The sequence below is a fragment of the Psammomys obesus genome, unplaced genomic scaffold (genome assembly GCF_907164565.1).
Source record: "Psammomys obesus unplaced genomic scaffold, mPsaObe1.curated_primary_1811, whole genome shotgun sequence".
Taxonomy (NCBI): Eukaryota; Metazoa; Chordata; class Mammalia; order Rodentia; family Muridae; genus Psammomys; species Psammomys obesus.
The window spans coordinates 2,711,569-2,730,421 of record NW_026590405.1 but is presented as its reverse complement, the minus strand read 5'-3'; the positions used below and the strand labels follow the sequence as shown (position 1 = coordinate 2,730,421).

Sequence of the window (18,853 nt, the reverse complement as noted above, 5' to 3'; positions counted from 1 at the left end):
TTAGACAGAGACCCTGCACGCCTTTGACCCCAGCACTTGGGAGATCCCAGAGGCAGGCAGATCTCTGAGTTCAAGGCCAGCCTGGTTTGCAGAGAGTCAGAGCTACTCAGACACTATCGCAAAGAGATCTCGCTCAGTTCTAACCGCTGCTGAGACCACTTTGCAGGCGAATCCTGAGCGGAGACCATGAAGATGGGCAGGACCACGCCTTGGCCAGACTTTTTAGCTGTGTGCGCACCTCTGGCCTCTGTCGACACGACTGCCCTGGGTGCACACGTCCCATAAGCGGTAAAGAGCCAGATGCAGCTGTGTGGAGCAGATCTATCAAGTCTGGGGACTCACGCCTAGAGGCTTCTTGACCAGCTAGCCTGGAGTGCCTAGAAACAAGAGACCCTGCCCCAGCAAGGCACACCAGAGGAGACCCGCATCTTCGGGGTGGAAGGCAGGGACCAACTCCTGAAAACTGTCTTTGAATCTCCACACGTGGGCCATAGTATATGCACTCTCACATGCAATAATTAATCAAAACAAAATGCTCATGTTGGGGTCCCCTGAAGGTGGACTGGGGGCGGGTCACTGAGCTTCTTTGATCCTCTTTCCTAGGTGGCTACATTGAATAAATCCCTGTTTCTATTTTTCACTATTATTTTTAAATCAATCAATTAATTACTTTTTTTGTTCGTTTGTTTTTTTGTAGACAGAGTTTCTCTGTGTAGCCTTGGCTGTCCTGGACTCATTCTGTAGACCAGGCTGGCCTCGAACTCACAGAGATGCACCTGCCTCTGATTTCCTGAGTGCTGGGATTAAAGGTTTGTGCCACCACTGCTCGGCTTTAACTTTACGTGTCTATGGGTTATGCCAGGTCTCTCGGACCCCAAAGACCACCAAGGAGCCCATTCTGATGCAAACGCAGTAGGGTTTTATTACAAGCTTGACCTCGGGCCCACACTGACTGTCACCAACGCAGTGGTGTGGAGTGTAGAGCCCCAAGCTCAGGGGGAGGAGGGTTTTCCTTGTTTTACAGTGAGGCTTGGGAAATTACAGCTTAGCAGTTACACAACTTGTGTAACATTCAGCAAGTGACGTTCAGCAAGGGCAAGCTTGTTACACGGTGATTGTGGCTAACATTGAGTAAGCTCTCTACCAAAGACCTCAGGAATGATAGGTATTTCCATGCCATGAAAGTTCTACTACCAGGTCGGGTGGGCTGCCCAGCACAGATGCCCCACCCTGAGATAAGATACCTTCCCATTCTTGTGGTTACCTCCAGACTATTCCTTGGGTAGGGAATTTTATGGCCTAGTTCCTAAGACTAGTAACTTTTGGGGTGGGGGATCAGGCCTGGTTCTCTCGTATGTATGTATGTATGTATGTATGTATGTATGTATGTATGTATGTATGTATTTTTTTCGAGACCGGATTAAAAATTTGCACCACCACTGCCCAGCTTTAATTTTATTTATTTATTTTGAGTCAGGCTTTCTCTGTGTAACAGCCCTCGCTGTCTGGATTTGTAGACCAGGCTGTCCTCGAACTTAGAAAGAGCCATCTGCCTCTGCTTCCCTGAGTGTTGGGATTACAGGCATGAACCACTGTGCCCAGCTTTTAATTTAATTCTTTAAAAAAGATTTGTTTAATGTATATGAGTACTGTGTTTGCGTGTACACCTGCATTCCAGAAGAGGGCATCAGATCGCATTATAGAAGGTTGTAAGCCGCTCGCTGTGTGGTGGCTGGGAATTGAAGTCAAGACCTCTGGAAGAGCAATGTTCTTAAAGGCTGAGCCATCTCTCCAGCTCCCTTAATTTTATTTTTAATTGCCTATTTATTTGTTTGAGCTTGGACCCCAGACCTCCAGACTTAAAGTGCTTCACCAATCGAGCCAACGGAGGCCTCTAGCCCTAGTTATTTGTAATCAGCCTTACTAGTTCTGGAGGTGCTGTCTCCTGTCTGGGTCCTTATGCTGTCTAGGCTCCTTCACAGAAATCTGAAAGCTACTTTTGCTAAAAACAAAACAATAAAAGCAAAACAACCTTTTACTTGAACCTACAGATACCTGCTGGGTGATTGAAAGGGGACAAAAGGCTTGATGTGTCCTGTGCAGAGTCAGCTTCTGACTGGAGCTGAGGTGACAATTCCCCGTTCTGTGCGCAATCCTAAAACGAGCTAAGCTTGGGATAGTCCCTGTTGGAGAAGATATTTGTTTTCTCTGTCCATCTGCATTAGCCGCTTTTCTTCTGAAAAAAGTTTGAAAAAAGTTCCTCCTGGTTGGAGAAGGTACAGTGGCAGGTACATAGCAGTGGGAATATGAAGCTCACAGGTCAGAGAACACAGGAAGCTGAGAGTTCAGCCAGAAGCCATATTGCCTCCAGAAATAGCTCTACCTCCTCCACTGAGGCAGGTTCTAAGTCTTCTGAAACAGCAGTAGCCAGAGACAGTGTTCAAACACGTGAGCGGGCAGTGTTTCAGACCTTAACATCACTCTTGACATGTTTGTCGATGGCATCTGTGGCTGGCAACTCCAGAGACCGGGGAAATGGTAGTTCTAGGTGCTGGCAGGCTTTATGCCTAATGAGGGGGCTGGTCTCAGCTTCCATGTTGGCACCTTGTCACAACTTCTCCAGGACTGAACTGTCCCTAGCTCAGGGGAAGGGAGGCCATGGCCATCGACCTGGTGCCTTTTTTTTCCTCTCAGGAAGGCTTGGTTTGTTAAATAGGTTGTAACACCTACTGTCATCATTTTCATGGGAAATGGTACCAATCAAGAACTGTGACAACATATTCACTGACAACTTGAGATGAGGATTACGTATATAGATTGGGTTAATCAAGGTGTGGAGACCCGCCCTAAACATGGGCTGTGGGCTGTGATCTCTGAGGGAATAAAAAGAAGTGAGCTGAGCACCAGCAGTCAGTCTCTGCTTCCTCAAAGTAGGCACACTGGATCAAGCACCCCATACTCCCGGCACCATGTCTCTCACGCCACCATAGCTGGCAAAATACACCCATCCTTAACAAGGCTTCAAGACACTGCTAATGCCATTTTGGCTTATACTGCAGACTCAGCTGTCTGGAGCAGTGGTTCTCACTCTATTAATGCTGCGACCTTGTAATACAGCTCCTCACAGCTTTTGGTTTTTGGAGACGGGGTTTCTCTTTGTAGCTTTGGCTGTCCTGGACGCTTTGTAGACCAGACCAGGGTGGCCTTGAACTCAGCGTCCCGTGTGCAGGGTAGGATTATAGGTGTGTGCCACCTCACCTGGCTCGGCTCATGTTGCAGTGACCCCGAACATGAAATTCTTTTTGTTGCTGTTCATGTGACTGTAACTGTTATGAATCATAATGTAAATACTGTGCTTTCTGACGGTCTCTGGCAATCTCTATGAAAGGACCAACCCCCAAAGAGGGTTGTGAGCCAGGGATTGAGAACTACTTGTCTAGAACATAACTCACAGAGCAGCTTCTACACAGCCTCTTCAGATTCCCGTCAAGTGAATCTTCAGCATCACCTCAGGCACCAACTGTATCCCTGAGACACCCTGGGGAAGTGTACCTTCTGACCCACGTCCTCCCACCCCAAGGGCAATGTTCTGAACACGTGGGAGTGACCGGACACTTACTGGAGCGACCCTTGGGACACTCAGTGGTTTCTTGCCCAGGGTGAAGAGCCGTCAGGATGCAACATGTGAACTCCCAGACGCAGTTGTCACTCAGGGTGACGTCTGATTCAGGCCTGGCATTGAGGTGCGGCATGGCCACAGTATGTCAACTATCAGTATCTAAACAGGCGGCGGCGGCAGCAGCAGCAGCAGCAGCAGCACCCTGGCTCACAGCACATGTGGTTTAGGGCAAGAAATAGCACACAAAGGCCTTGGACAATGGCGACTGCTGATGGACTCCGTGGCTGTAGTACTGGGCATTTTGCATCATTTCCTGGGCATGTGAAGACACAGCAGCCACCCTGCTACACCAGGGGCGTTCCTTTCAAAGGCATTGCCATTGAAGCCCAGCCAGAAGCCACAAGGTCATGTGAGCCTATTGGTCCTATGACCCCACAGGTCCCTGTGCTGCACCTCACCCCCAGACATGCTCTCTTGCAAACATGCATGGCCTGATGCTTGGTGCTCAAGTATTGTTGGACACTGGCTCACTGGCTGTGGCAAGCAGAGAAAGGTAGAGACCCCACAAGCCTTGAGAAGAAACTCCTGGTCACTAAGGACAATAGAGCAGCTGGCTTTCCTTACAAAGCTACCCTCCTGCTCTGATTTTTATGCCCTAAACGTAATATTTTGTTTATACCAAATGGTATGAATTTACCTTAATGACATGGGACTAGCACTTTTAGAAAAGAGATTGCAGACAAAGATTTTAAAGTCACTCCAATACTGTATCACTACAAATTTTATTCAGAAACCCATCTTTGTTTATTTTTGTTGTTTTTTTTTTAAAAAAAATCCCATTATGAACTGGCTTGTCAACCAACTACAACACTGTCTAGCAGACACACAGTAAAAACAGCTCGGCTCAGAATCGCCCAGATCTTTCCCTGTCTCTCGACCGCCTCCTGTCACGCTCTCGTCCTCCACCACCTCCACCTCCACCGCCGCCACCACGCCCACGGTCTCTGGACCTGGAACGCCGCTCCCGGGATCGAGACCTGGATCTATGCCTGGATCAAGGACAAAAAAAAAAAAAAAAAAAAAAAAAAAAAAAAGCATCAGAAGCAGAGCATAGACAGACAGCTCCGACTGCAGGAGTGACACATGCAGCCAGTGACTTATAAGCCCCAACTATAAAATGCACCAATTTTAGATGCTATCTTCAGGAAGGATGCACCTTCAAAGTGAACAGATGTGGTACACTTGGTATTCTATAGCTTTCAGAACCAACCCAACGACGTGGGAGATCAGCACAAGACAGATGCAGGCAGCAGACGGAAGTCACCTGCTGACCCGCCAGCACTGCTCCTCTCCCCCTGATCTATTCCTTAGGACTTGCTAGGCAGTCTATCAGGCCAATTTTTAGGATGGGAGAGTTGCTATTTGCTGACAATAAAAACAATCCCAATACTGCCTACTTCCTGAGCTATGTGTAAGGAGAGGAAGAGAACCATCTAGAATCAGTGAACTCACCTGACTCATCCTGACCCCTGCTGTGATGCAAGGCCAGGAAAACAAGAGCAGTACAGCGGGATGGCCCTAGTGCCAGGGAACCCCACCCTGTTCCCAATGCAGGAAAAACCAGACAACAGGCACACAAGATTCTAGCAGGCACCGCAGTTCTGGAACACAGGTGTCTCTCTGTACAGCAGGGGCGGGCTTCTCCCAGGTATTTTGTATTTAAAATAATGCACCAAGATCTAAGCAGACATCTTAGCGGACACTCAGTCCCAGGCCTGGTTTTCCTTCGGCACTGGGGGACCCTCCCACTTCACCATACACCCAGAGGACTCACTTCTTGCGCCGGCGCCCATACAGCTCCCTTCGTAGCTCTCTCGAGATCGGCTTCAGATGCATGAAGTTGCAGAAGCCCCCTCTTGTGCACTCTCTGTGGATCAGATCCAGACATGTGAATTACACTGTGCCATGCTGACTGCACTCCGCACATACTAGAGGCGCTCATCCTTACTCACCCCATTTCGTACTGGCGGCAGCAGGCTTCCCTGAAGTCAGTCACTGGGGACAGTTCTGCATGGATCGGCTGCCCATTAAACCAACGGTTATTCAAGTCGATCACAGCTTTCTCTGCATCCTCCTCACGTCGAAACTGAAAAGGTAAAACAAAGTGTTCACCCCTCTGCTCCTGTGGTGCTAATGAATTATTCTCTGCCCCACTACTGTCACACACATCCACTGAGGCAGAAAACTTATGGAATGACAATCCTTACGATGGACCCCAGGACGGCCTAGTGCTGCCCTCTGTTTTAAATCCATTCCCTGAAGAGCTCAGCCCCCCAAGTGTTACTTCAGAAAAGGAAACAAAGTATACAGACTAATCATGCCAGTCCAAGCAGCTTCCACCCTAGCTAGGACTTCTCACTCAAGGACCAGCTGCCAGGATGACAACCCACAGCCGCCATGTCTGTACCTTGACATACACGTTCCCCACCAGGTGGTCTCCTAGGTTGTCACAGACGTTCATCTCTTCAACCTCCCCATACTTTTCTTCCATTTCAGTGAAGACTTCCTGAAGGGGAATACGGGCTGATGAACACTGCGCACAGCCCCATAGTTCACTGGCCACCCTCCCATCTTGCACCCTGGCGCTTACCTCAAAGAACTCATCATAGTGCTCCTGCATCTCCACATCACTCACAGCACCTGCAGTCAAAGACACCCAGCTGGTGAGAGCCCTGTCGCCTCACTGTCCTCAAGCTCAACTGCTACAGTGACTGTCTAGAGGACGCCAGGCCAGAGCTGCATGCTACAGGAGCACCGACTTGCTTGTGCCTTGAGTTGCTGAGATCTTAAATGCCCACCACCTCAGTCCTGGCTACCAAAACCAGTCAGCTTTAGTTGGTACCAAAAGGCCACACAAAGGTCAAGGAAAAAGGTGACTCTTAGATTAAGACGTTTTAAAAACAAAAATGTATTCCTTAAGACTGGAGGCCAGGTTAAGTACACTGATTTCCCCTTTATTAGGTCAAAATGGAAGCCGAAACCAGGGTGAGTGATCAAGAGCTCATGTGCCTTTATACACTGCTAATCATCGAATGCTAGAAAATGCTTTCTGATGCGACTAAAAGCAATGTCGCCAGACTTCAGCACTTTGGATGTCTCGTTATAAAGACACTGACCTTGATGAAGGTGCTCTCAACCTCTACACCAAGCTTACTCTGTTGGTCACATGAAGTAAGTGAAGTCATGGCTATTCAGGAGCACTTTTGCCCAGCCTCAGTCTATCCCAGCAACCACCACCTCAACCCCAATCCAAGATACCATAAAACAGATGCTTGAAGAGCTGGCTAGGGCCTGTCAGAATCTGGATTGTTTGCCAGGCTGGGCCTTTGACTGACCCCTTCTGTGAGCCATATTCATGGGCAAGGGGAGAGCTCAAAGGCTCACCTGCCTCTTTTGGTGCACCCCTCCAAGGGCATGTAGTGAGGCATGGGGCAGTGTCTTCCGGTACCTGAAACTAAGAGCTAACCTACGTTCTGATTGCGACAGCTTCAGCTCCCTTCTCACCTATCTTGGGTTGTTTGAGCTATTTTGAATTTACAGAAAATGAGTTGGCCTGAAAACCCAAATGTTACAGGATGCACCAGGTTCTCTTGACAGGAGCCTGTCCTGGATGTGGTACCTGACCAAATCTTCAAGGGTGGCCGGGCCTGCCTGAAGGAACAAGTCATAGGCAACAGCAAAAGGTTAAGAAGCCTGCTCCACAGGCAGACTGCAGCAGCTAAAGTCAAGGCCTTCTGCATTCAGATAGAACATACCCCCAGGCTCAAAGCTGAGTTTTAACAGCTCTGAAAACCTTTGGTGGTGGTTTTAGGACTGACTCTGTGCTTACTCTGCTCCAGTTCCCATTAGTCAAAAGGACACAAAGGCTAACTGAGACCAGCACAGCGACACTGATCAGACAGAACACCAGGTGGGCTCAGTACATTTTAAGTACTCAACTTAGAAAAGGACTCTCCTGATAGAAAATACTATTCTTAAAATTGAGATTCATATTTCACTTTGTATATATAAACTGTATTTCTCTACACCGAGGTGGTAACTAACTTACTCTAAAATGAAGTCAGTTTCATTTACTTTTTACAATCTGGACCCCAGGACTGGAAGATTTAAGAACTGAAAATTGTTTACAGTACACTTCAAAACACACTGTGAATTGCAAATAGAGACAGCAAACACAACATCCTGTCAGTAAAGCAGAGTCCCCAAGTGAACAACCAGGCAATGAAGAACAGTCACTGTTACCAATCACCTGTTTCCCATTTGCTTGTAACCCAGGGCAGGAACATGAACAAACATTACTTAATAAAGCCACACAAACATTTCCCTTCTCCTACAGACCTTATTTCTAAACATGGAAAAATAAAGCCATATATTTAAACCAGAGATTGATTGCCAGGTGAACACTATCTCAACTTAGAGATGCTCTATTGTTAGGTCAGGGTCAGCATCACAAAATACCCAGCACTTCAGGGAAAACACATGGAAATCTCGATCTACACCGGCACTTGCACCAGAGGCTCTCAGCCTGGCCAGCTGCAGCAGGCAGTGGCCTTGGGACCATTTATTTACCCAGGGTAGGCCAACCAAGAGATGGAGGTTGGGGTCAGGGGTGTCCTGGATTTAGCCTGTGGCCACCCAAGGGGAGGTCTACCTTGGGTTTGGACATGACTTCATCCCAGTGTTCCACTGTAGAATAGTCATAACCTAAATACAGTAATTCCCAGCACATGAAGAAATCCGCAGTGAATGTTTGCTGATGCCAGTTTAAGCTGTTGCCCCATCGAGTACCCTCTATCACCAAATGCAGCTCGAGATGCTATCTGTGCAAAGTGGGTGACTGGAACTGAGCATCTCTTCTGCCAAGTGCTCATCTCTTAGCACACCTGCATGGTGGGCAGAACACTCGGGCCTGTGTGGGCCGCAGACCCTCACCTGGGAAACACTCAGAACAAGGTCCTCACATAAGAGCATGACCTCTGACATGCAGTTTGTGAAAAGGAGGCTAGTGGGCGATAAAATCTGAAAATGTCTAAGCAATTTGTACTGGAGTTCCAGAAAGCAAGAGCCGTTCAGATGCTGCTGCTCTTCAGAGGGAAGAGCAGACCTCGAACTCAATCCCAGTGCATCCCAGGGTGACGGTCCAAGTGCGGAGGGAGCAAAGAGCAGCAAGTCCCAACTATTTCAGGGGTGCCCTTGCCAGTCACTGTCATCCTGACTAAGGGACAGGAGTTCAAATCTCCAGCAGGTCAGTGGGGACAACAGCTCCTGCCACCTCTAGGAACGCAGGCGGCTCTTGACACTAGCACAGCAGACCAGGTGGAGTGGACACTGAGCTCTGACACGCAAGCCCAGGGAACCGGGGAAGGAACTTGTATGAACTTACAGCGCAAACCGTCAGCAGACTGGGAAGAGTTTTGAGGGTTACGGTAAATGTTCAAGAGGGCAATGGTCTGAAATACAAAACGCAACAACTTTATATTATGGAAATTGAATGTAAACACTTAACCGGCTGCCTGTGATGATCGCTTCAGTTGAGTCAGTGCTGAAAAGAGAGCAGGTTATTTCTCTAGAGCAGAAGTGTCCCCTTAGTTGGTGGCTGTCTTGAACTATGCTAACACTGCAGTGCTGGGAGATCTCATGAGATGCCAATATCGCACTTCTGCCCACAGCGGACTCTCCACTGCCAAGTGCCAGCCAAGCAAGGACGGCACTGGCTCTTAGCTGACAGAGACTGAAAGGGAAAGTGCTCACACCTGAGATGAACGAAGGGCTGTACCAGAGAAATACAATATCTCATGTCATGAAATCTCCACTTCCTAGAGGAAAAATTATAATGGTAAAATAAAATCCACACTTACTGGGCAACTTACCTTGTTGACTCCTTAATATTCCTATCATTTTAACTTTACAGAAAGAACTTAAGAAAGGCCAGGGTTCAGTCACAGTAAAAGCCAGCAATTGGCTACCCAGGTTAAAACCCACTTCATGTGGGCGGGCACGCTCGTGACAAACTTTAGTCAACAGGAGAGGCTGGCCAGTGACTTTCCCTAGGAGAAGCGCCTCCTGAGCGCTTGTGGCCCCTGTCAAGTTCTGGCTGTGCGCCACGCGGTTCCAGCACCGTGTCCTGTTTGCAACAGCTCTATGTCAGCAGCTCAGAGCCAGCGTTATGTCTCAATTAAGAGTGGGCTCTTGAACACCATCGTTTAAAAAAATTTCTCCAACTGTGGGACTTACAGTGTGAGCCGTCAGCCGTCTGTGCACTGTTTTGGGGATTACGATAGATGTTTTGAATCAAGATGGTCTGCGGGGAAAAAAAAATAAAAAGGGGAATTCTACTGGCTGCTGTGCATATATTAGACAATTGCAAAGAGACAGTTTGCAAACGGTTAACGTTTGTTGTTTTTCTCACAAGTCAGACACTTGTGTTGTGCAGAGTACACCAATACCATCATATTATGAAAACAGAGTTTGAGCAGTGACTTGGGTCAAGTCAGCCAGCAACCAAGAAGGAACTGTATCTGTTGTTTTGAGTGGTCCCCGTTATCAATAATAAAGTGCTTCAATACAAGATAAGAGAACACTAACATTTTCTTGTACTTCAAGCCAGCACACAACATGTTAAAAAGTCACATAATAATCATATTCCCCACACAGTTATCTCCCTTAACAAAATGCATACATCAAGCGTATGCAGTACTCAAGGTCTCTGGTCTCTGAGCAAAACAGCCACGCCAGTTGTCTCGGATACCTGACTCTTATTTACACTTTCTTGGTGGGTCTCTGTTTACATAATACAATAGTTAAAACATTTGCTCTTTTGCGATCCTTCTTTTAAGGAAAAAAATCCTTTTAGCCTTTGTGCTTTAAACGGGATCAGGCAGACTTGAAACCTTACACTGTACCGTTCTTCTTAAAATCAAGTTGTCTGAAAAAACAAACCATGTTTAAGTTAGTAAGCTAATATAGTACATCAATCTCACGTCCACATCACTCTAGTGCTTACAAAGAAACCCGCCCTGAATTACACTACAATTATGCTAGCCAATAAATAGACTGTGTGACCTACAGCACAGACGGCCTCTCAACAACTTGCTGTAAAGAAAGCAGTTCTAAGTGCTCTGCAGACCAGTAAGCTTGGTTCCAACTGTGCTCAAAGGGTACAGGGTAAGGAACAGTGTTTGGGAGACAGGCCTGCTGCTGGAACCCAACTGGGAGAAAGGCTGACATCAGACCACACACCCTGAACCACCAAGCTAAAGCGGCCAGCCCTCTACCATCCCGGGTCTACACCTTCAGAGGTTTCCCAGAGCTGACTTTACCCAGCTTTCTATTGGGAACAAGGTGGATGCTTGGTTCCTACAGGTCTCCCGGTACTGGGGCATACTGAGCTGTTCACCGCAGGGAAAGCAATGTAAAAAGGAAGCTAGTTACCTCTGACTACTCAACCAAACCCAACTGAGGTAATTATTGTAATGTTGAGCTCACTATATGGGGCCTGCTCTTCCCTACTTTGTTCTAGGCCACAGTGCTTAGAGCAGCTGAGGTAACCGTGGGGCAGCAAAGGCTTCTGGCTCCTAGAGGGCTGAGAACAGTCTCTCTGACCACCATCTCACATGCATGTTAACCAAGCACAAAGACACTGAAGGCATGCAGAGTCAGCAGGCTACAACCACCAGGTCAGGAAGGAGATTTTAATAGTCAGATAAACAACACTTGTAACACAGTTTAAAGCAGGTGCTCTAATAGTCTTAAAATTCACAAGAGAGGGACACTTTTAGAGTCATTAGAGGACAGATGCCTTCTAAACTAACACAGGGTAGTCAGGGATGTTAAAAAATGTACCTGCAGCTTAAAGACAGCTGTAAACAGGCTTGGACTGGAGATATGATAAACTCAACAGCTAAATTTAGACAGACTCAGGGAGACTTCCAATCTCCTGCCTCTATGGCTATCTTTTATTGTTAAGTTTCTATGATAATGATGCCTTGTGGTGTCAAACTGTGGACCTCTCCAGGGTATTAGAGCATGCTGGGTCTGCTGATAGACACCCATGCCAGCATGCCTTGCCCAGTGACTGTTATCACTACTGTCCGGTGAGCAGAAATCCCTCTGCATTCACTAGGAGGGTCTATCTGTAAGGGAGAGAAACAGGGTAGTGACCCTCAGCTTCAGCTAATATGCAACCATACTTTAAGAAGCAACTCTGAGGTTTAAGAACAGCAAGACTGCCCACTGGGGTGGGTCCGTCACCCTCTGCAACTAATGCAAAATAACACTAGAGGGAAAACATGACTGCTAGGTGCGTGGAAAGATTAATCGCCCCTGAAAGTGCAAGAACTTTTGATAATTTAAGTGAAAAGTAAATAAATAAAAAACAAAAACAAAAAGCCCAACCACACACAAACCTGGCTAAAGGTCGGCTTATTGTGCAACCGAGAACATCTGTCTCCGTGGCGACACGCTCCAATTTTGAAATAGAACGAACAGTTGACTCTGTAAGGGAGAATGAGAACCGATTATTTCTGGGAAGACGCGGCAGAAACAGCATTAACTCGATCCTATTTCCTAGCTACTTTTCTTCCACACCACAGGTTAGTTGGGCAGCTCTGGCTGACCGTGTTTCCTCTTGCACGCAGTATGTCCAGCTACCCACAGAGTGTTCTAATTCTAACCTGCTTCCTGCTACTTGGCCCCCTCTCTGTTTAATATTTTCTTTTCTTTTTAAAAAGACTGTCTGACTCTTTGGGTCCTGGATGCCACCTAAAAGAGAAGACAATGCTAACGAGGCACTGTTTCAAGAACCGAGTGAGATGTGTTTTTCCACATGCCTGTCATTATCTAAAGAAAACAGAAAAAAAAAAAAAAAAAAAAAAGTCTAGGCTTTCTCCAACTCATGTACCAAACCAAAAGGAAAGTTCCAAATTGGTCTAAAGCAAGCAGGTTTCACCTCAGTGCAAATGTGCTATTTGGAGACCCAGCCTGCCTTTGAAACTGCACAGGAGCAATTTACCTGCCACAAAGCCCCTTTAGTACTACTCAGATACTCCTTGGAGCCACAAGCAACCAAAACCATCAGGTGCTGGACAGTCTGCAAGATCTGTGATAATGAACTTTTACTGGATGTAGCTTCCCTATTCAGATGTTAGCTGCAGAGGCAGGAGTGCTGCCCCACAGACACTGTAAGCAAGAGCTACACACTTAATTCCTCACCCTGATGTAAAGACTGAATGTCTCAACCTCAATGAAATTTGGTGGACCATGAAGACCAGTCATTCCCCATGGATGCTTAGAAAGTGTGAATTTATCAGAGGAAACTAACTGCTAGTGATCTCCTTACTTTACACAACCTAACTTGATTAGATAATGTATTTTAGAAAATCAACAGAAGCCAGGCTTGGTGGCACATGCCTGTAATGCCAGTAGTCTGGGAGGCAGAGGCAGGAGGATCACTGTGAGTTCCACTCCAGGAGAGTCTACAAAGCCAACCCAGGACATCAAAGGCTACACAGAGAAACCCTGTCTTGAAAACAACAAAAGAAAATAAACAGAAAATGAAGAGTTTATGAATGCACCCTGGTGCTTATGAAAGCACCTTGGAATGGGCAGACTTCCTGCTGAAAACAGTCAAGGGTTCCACATGAAACAGTTCTCAAACCTGTACTCCCAGCAAACACTTTTGTTTTAGTCAATTATCTAAAATAACAAGGAAAGCCCTGTGTGGTGGTACACGCCTTTAATCGAAGCACTGGAAGGCAGAGGCAGGGGGATCAAAGTTTGATGCTAGCCTGGTCTACAAAGAGTTCAGGACACAGAGAAACCCTGTCTAGGTGGGGCAGCAAAAGGGTGATTTCTGCCCGACAAGCTGGGTCTAGAAAAACACAACTTATCCTTCTTAAAAAGCCCCGAACTTAATAGGCACCCCATGTTCTTGTTTCAGATGGCTGTTTTGCTGAAGTGACATAATTAACAGATTAAAACAATTTTCCCCCCCTTTTGACTAGTTTTCTGAAATGGCCCTTCACTACACAGATATCAGCACAGGGCCAGAATTACTATGGCCCAAATTCTGTTAAGCCCTAGCCGTTAGGTATTAATGCAGGGAAACCTCTCATGTCAGAACTGGCATACACACTTCACCATGTTCCAGGCCACCTTCTCTGTAACCTCAGAATTTAGAGATTGCAATCTTCCATAGCACCAAACAAATTTGCATGTCTCTAATAGTTCTGGCTATCCTGGAACTCACACAGATACACTTGCCTTGACCTCTGGAGTGCTGGGACTAAGTGTACCACCACACCTGGCTTTGAATGTTGGTTTTAAAGTACTTTAAAGGTTTTATTTTGAATTACCTATGTGTGGCTTGTAGGAGCATATACCTAAATGCAGGTGCCTGTGGTGGCCCGAGGCAATGGAACTCCCCAGATCTGGAGTTACAGGTGGTCGTGAGATGTCAGATTGCATGAAGTGGACTCAGGGAACCAAACTCCTCTCCAGACCCTTTAATGTATTTTAGTTATCCTTGACACAACACATACAGCCTTCCTCCATTTTATCCCATCTGATTCTCCAAGACTGGCTTAGATCTGACACCCAATAAAATGTTTTTTGAGTGACTGCTGATGTGGGCAGAAGACTTATAGAAACATTCCCTCTTTCTAACACAGTAGACTGAACAATAAGAAAGGTCCCTGATCAGACAGCCTCCAACCTGGAAAATAGAACATTTTCAACAGTGAGAATGTGGCACCAGAAATGTTATCTATTGCAAGTGCTTACCTTCACTGATGGCTGCAAAAACCTTATACAAGATATGGAAACACAAAAGATGGTGACTAGTTACTGAGACCAGATTAAGCCCGACACTTAATCTTTGTGTTTTCAAAGAGGGAATTATCCTTCAACGCGTCTGAATACATTTCCTTTGACCTAAGCTTCAGCTAACACACTGGAAATGAGTATGTGCCACATGGCATACAAATACAAGCAGAACTATTGTTATTTTTTTTTTCTTTTACCGTAACAGTTAGCTACGGATGCGCAAACCTCAATGCAAAAAGAAAAGCGGGCCCACCAACGTTCAGGCAGGCAGGCAGGTTTATTCTACCGGAACCGCTTCCAGTGATCAGCCCTAGCGACTGAGTACCAGGAGAGGATGGTAACCCAGCACTTCCAACACAACACTCAAAGCCCAAAGTTCCAAGGGACGGGTTAACTCGCCACAGAAGCCCGGGGCGGCGGCGGGAGCGCGGCGCGGAGCAGGGCCCTGCGTAGAACCCAGCGCGGAGCCCCGTGGAGCCCTAAGCGCCGAGGCCCAGCCCGAGCCGCCCGCCAGGTCCCGCCGCCCGGCCCACGAGGCTGTGGCCCCGAGCCGCGCGAGGCCGTCAGGGCCGAGTCACCCGCTACGCCTAGACGCCACCGCCGCTCGCCGGCACCCGTCGCCCGTCACCGCCCCTGCCCAAGTCCAGGCAGGCCGGTCCTACTCACTTGTCTTTCTCGGTGCCGAAGATGGAGGCCAAATATTCCGCCATTTTCCACCGGACGAGCCCGACACGGCAGCCGACGCCGCCGACTAAGTCGACGTCCGCAGGAGACGTCACCGGACGCGACGACGCTCTTCCCGCCCGTCGTAGCGCCGCCGTCCAATTGGGAGAGACGCTGCCTACGCGGGGGCTACGCGGGGGCGGGACGAAGAAGGCGCTGAGGCTCCGCCTTCCAGCCCTAGCGCCTGCGCACTCCTTGCCTCCCGGGCGGGTCCCGCGCGCAGCCCGGTGCTTGGGCTGAGTAGAGCCTTTCCGCGCGTGCTCAGCACCGCGGTTTCCCGCGCCCGCCGCTGGGACCGCGCCCTCTCTACCTTCTGCCCCGCCTGTCCTAGGCTTTCCACGGGTGCAGCTGTGGACAAGGGCTCTGTCCGGCCTTCGGGAGGAATTTAAACCTACAGTATCCCCACAGTCACCAGCTCACCTTCAAGTTACCGAATTTCCAGGCAGATCTCAGGCTGAGACCCAGGCTGTGGGAGTCATCTTGGTTTGATGACTTTGCTTGCTCTCTGTGGCTATAGAGCCTCTTCCACCCGAGGACAGGTGACACCAATTCCTGCTGGTGATCCTCCATGGCTCTCAAACCTCTGAGCACACAAGCATCTTTTCACTTTTTTTACGCAGGGTTTCTCTGTGTAGCCCTGGCTGTTCTGGAACTCGCTCTGTAAACCAGGCTGGCCTCGAACTCATAGACGCGCCTTCCTCTGCCCCTTGAGTGCCCCCTGGCTTTAAGTTATAATTTTTAATTACTTTTTTTTTTTTTTTTTTTTTTGGAGACATTCTCTTCATTATGTAGCTTTGGCTGGAACCCAAGATCTGTTGTTTGCCTCAGTGTCCCCAGTGCTGAGATTCCACCATCTAGCTTAAGAAGGGCTGGAAAACAGGGTGTGTTGTACCCATGCTTGGGAGCCAGAGACTGGTGGGTATGTAGGAGTTTAAGGGCTGGAGACGTCTACACAGAGACAGCCTTCAGAAGAGTGTTGGGAGTGATGCAAATGCTTGTTTAGCATTCGTAAAGTCCTAGTCTCAATCTCCAGTTTTGTGTTGTTCTGTTTTTAAAACAGAGATAAACGAAGCCGAGGGCGGTATCACACGGCCTTTGGCCTTTAATTTAATCCCAGCACTTGGGGAGGCAGAGGGTGGTGGATCTCTGTGAGTTCGAGGCCAGCCTGGTCTACAAAGTGAGTCCAGGACAGCCAAAGCTACACAGAGAAACCCTGTCTGGAAAAACCAGAGAGAGAAAGAGAGAGAGAGAGAGATAAGTGGAATTTATAAGTGCATGTGTGGGATATCTTTGCCAGTAATGGTGCTGGCAATGAGGATGCCACAACAAGCTACAGATAAATGAGCCTAGTGGTGGTGACACACCCTTTAATCCCAGCTTTTGAAAGACAGTGAGGCAGATATCTGTAAGTTCAAGATCAGCCTGGTCTATAAGAGTGAGTCCCAGGACAGCTAGGGCTTCACAGAGAAACCCTGTGTGGAAAAACAGAAGAAAGAAAGAAAGAAAAAGAAAGAGAGAGATAAACGGGATTTATAAGTGCATATGTGGGAATATCTTTGCCAGCAATGGCGCTGGCAATGAGGATGCCACCATATGCCAGGGAGTGGTTTGCTGGTCATGACACGCTGCAAAGGAGCAGAAGCTGAACTTTAAAGGTAAGCATGAATATGCAAAAGCGCTGAGGTGTAAAGCAACGTGCCTGGATGGAGAGCTGCCCACCCGGAAACAGCTGAGAACCACACCGGCAGGCTTTCTGTGAATCTGCTGCGTGAAAGCTAGAGTTTGAACAGGTGCCAGGGCCTCAGGAGGCAGGGTGGGCTAAGAGAGGAACAACAGGTGGGCACGGCGAAGCTGGCAAGTTGGAAAAGGCTACAGGTGTGAGCATGGGCGTTTTGCCTCTTATGCAAAAGAAACCAGGAAACGTTTCCTGCCTGGCTCTCTCATATGTGTAAGTTTCGTAAGTTCTTAACAGATAAGCTGGCCTGGAAGAAAACCCAGCCTTTGGTATTCTACACAGCCGCTCAACACATCCTGAATGTCTTTTGAATAGTCATGTTCCTGACATTTACATTCCCTCTCTTTGTGAAAGAAGTTTTATATCCAAAAAGGGAGGGTGGGGGGAAGATAAACACTTTGAGAAGGACTGGCGTGTCCCACCACTGCTAGGTAGATATTGGTACTATCTTTGCAAGATCAAGACCAGCATCACCACTTTCACAGTTGCAAGTGTTTAGACGATTGGCTAGCCTCATCAGCACATGCCTGCATGGTCTCTGGGCCAAAACAATTCTGGTTCTTTGTTTTGTTTTGTTTTATTTTAATTATTTTTCAAGACAAGTTTTCTCTGTACCTCTGGCTGTCCTGGAATTCACTGTGTAGACCAGGCTGGCCACAAACTAACAGGGATCCACCAGATTCTGCCTTCCTAGTGCTACTATTATAGGTATGAGCTACCATACCTACCCTTGGACTACTGTGTTTAACAAACAAAACAACCCAAGTCAGAGCCGGGCAATGGTGGCACATGCCTTTAATCTCAGAGGAAGACCTCTGAGTTCTGGTCTACAGATAAGTTCAAGGACAGCCAGGGCTTCACAGAAAAACTCTTGTCCAGAAAAACCAAACCAAACCAAACCAAACCAAAAACAATAACACACACACCACTACACACAAACCCAAAACAAAAATCCCCAAACCCAAACCAACAATAAAAACAAAAAACCCAAAGAACTCACCACCACCAAAATAACCAAAAACCAAAGCAAAACAAACCTCAGCCCAGCCTGGCATAGTGATGCATAAAAATAAGAGTCAGTAGAATTTTTTGATAATTGGAGGCCAGCCTGGTCGACATAGCAAGCTCTAGGACAGCCAGGACTACATACAGACCCTTTCTCCAAACATGTAATAATAGGTTTTTGTTTGTTTGCTTAAGACCATCCCAGTCATAAGGCTGGTGACTTGCCTCTTTGGGCAGGGCACCACTTTCCTGGTAGCTCTGAGACTCCCATCAGGTCTCTAGGATGCCGACCTTTAACCTTAGTACTACCAACACATGACCTGCTAGTTTATAAGCTATTAATACAGACAGGCATTTAGCTTCTGCACAACCCACCTAAGTCAAAAGCTTTCCCAGGAAGCTAAATTAGAAAAGTTAGTGTGAAATTACCTTGCTATTTAACAAGTCATTTTGTTCCTAGGTAGTAGTGACCAGATAGTCAACTGGAAGCCAGGTACAGCTCTATCCTTCTGCTATTTATCTCACCTAGAAAAAGTAATTTAGTTGTAAAAATGTGAATGTGTTTGATTTGGAATCCTGGCCCAGACCCTCACAGCCATCATGAAATAGATACTATTTGTTTTTTTTTGTTTTCATTTGACACAGAAAAGTTTGCTTCAATGTTTTCTGAAAGAATGCCCTTTCTGTTGCCAAGATTCTTGCAAATGAGACTTTGTAACTATTTGTATCAAGATGTGTTCTCTTAGGGCTGGAGAGAGTTCTTAGGCTCCCAGCTCACAGCTGTCCGTAATTTCAGTTCCACTGCCCTCTTCTGGTTTCCTTGGGTACTACATGCATGGTGAGCACACACACACACACACACACACACACACACACACACACACACACAC

General features: G+C 47.4%; 1 protein-coding gene across 2 annotated transcripts; it reads right to left on the bottom strand.

Moving 5' to 3' along the window:
- Positions 1–4,382: 4,382 nt before the first annotated feature.
- Positions 4,383–15,281, bottom strand: U2af1 (U2 small nuclear RNA auxiliary factor 1). 2 transcript variants are annotated; one of them, XM_055607184.1, is made up of 8 exons: positions 15,167–15,281; positions 12,085–12,172; positions 9,914–9,980; positions 6,270–6,319; positions 6,087–6,185; positions 5,632–5,765; positions 5,454–5,546; positions 4,383–4,668 (listed from the first exon to the last, which is right to left on the bottom strand). In XM_055607184.1, the coding sequence occupies exons 1-8, from the start codon at positions 15,208–15,210 to the stop codon at positions 4,524–4,526; spliced, it is 720 nt and encodes a 239-aa protein (XP_055463159.1). In that variant the 5' UTR covers positions 15,211–15,281; the 3' UTR covers positions 4,383–4,523. The 2 variants fall into 2 exon arrangements, with proteins under 2 accessions (XP_055463159.1, XP_055463158.1); XM_055607183.1 differs by lacking the exon at positions 9,914–9,980 and adding an exon at positions 9,063–9,129.
- Between the last annotated feature and the right edge of the window lie 3,572 nt (positions 15,282–18,853).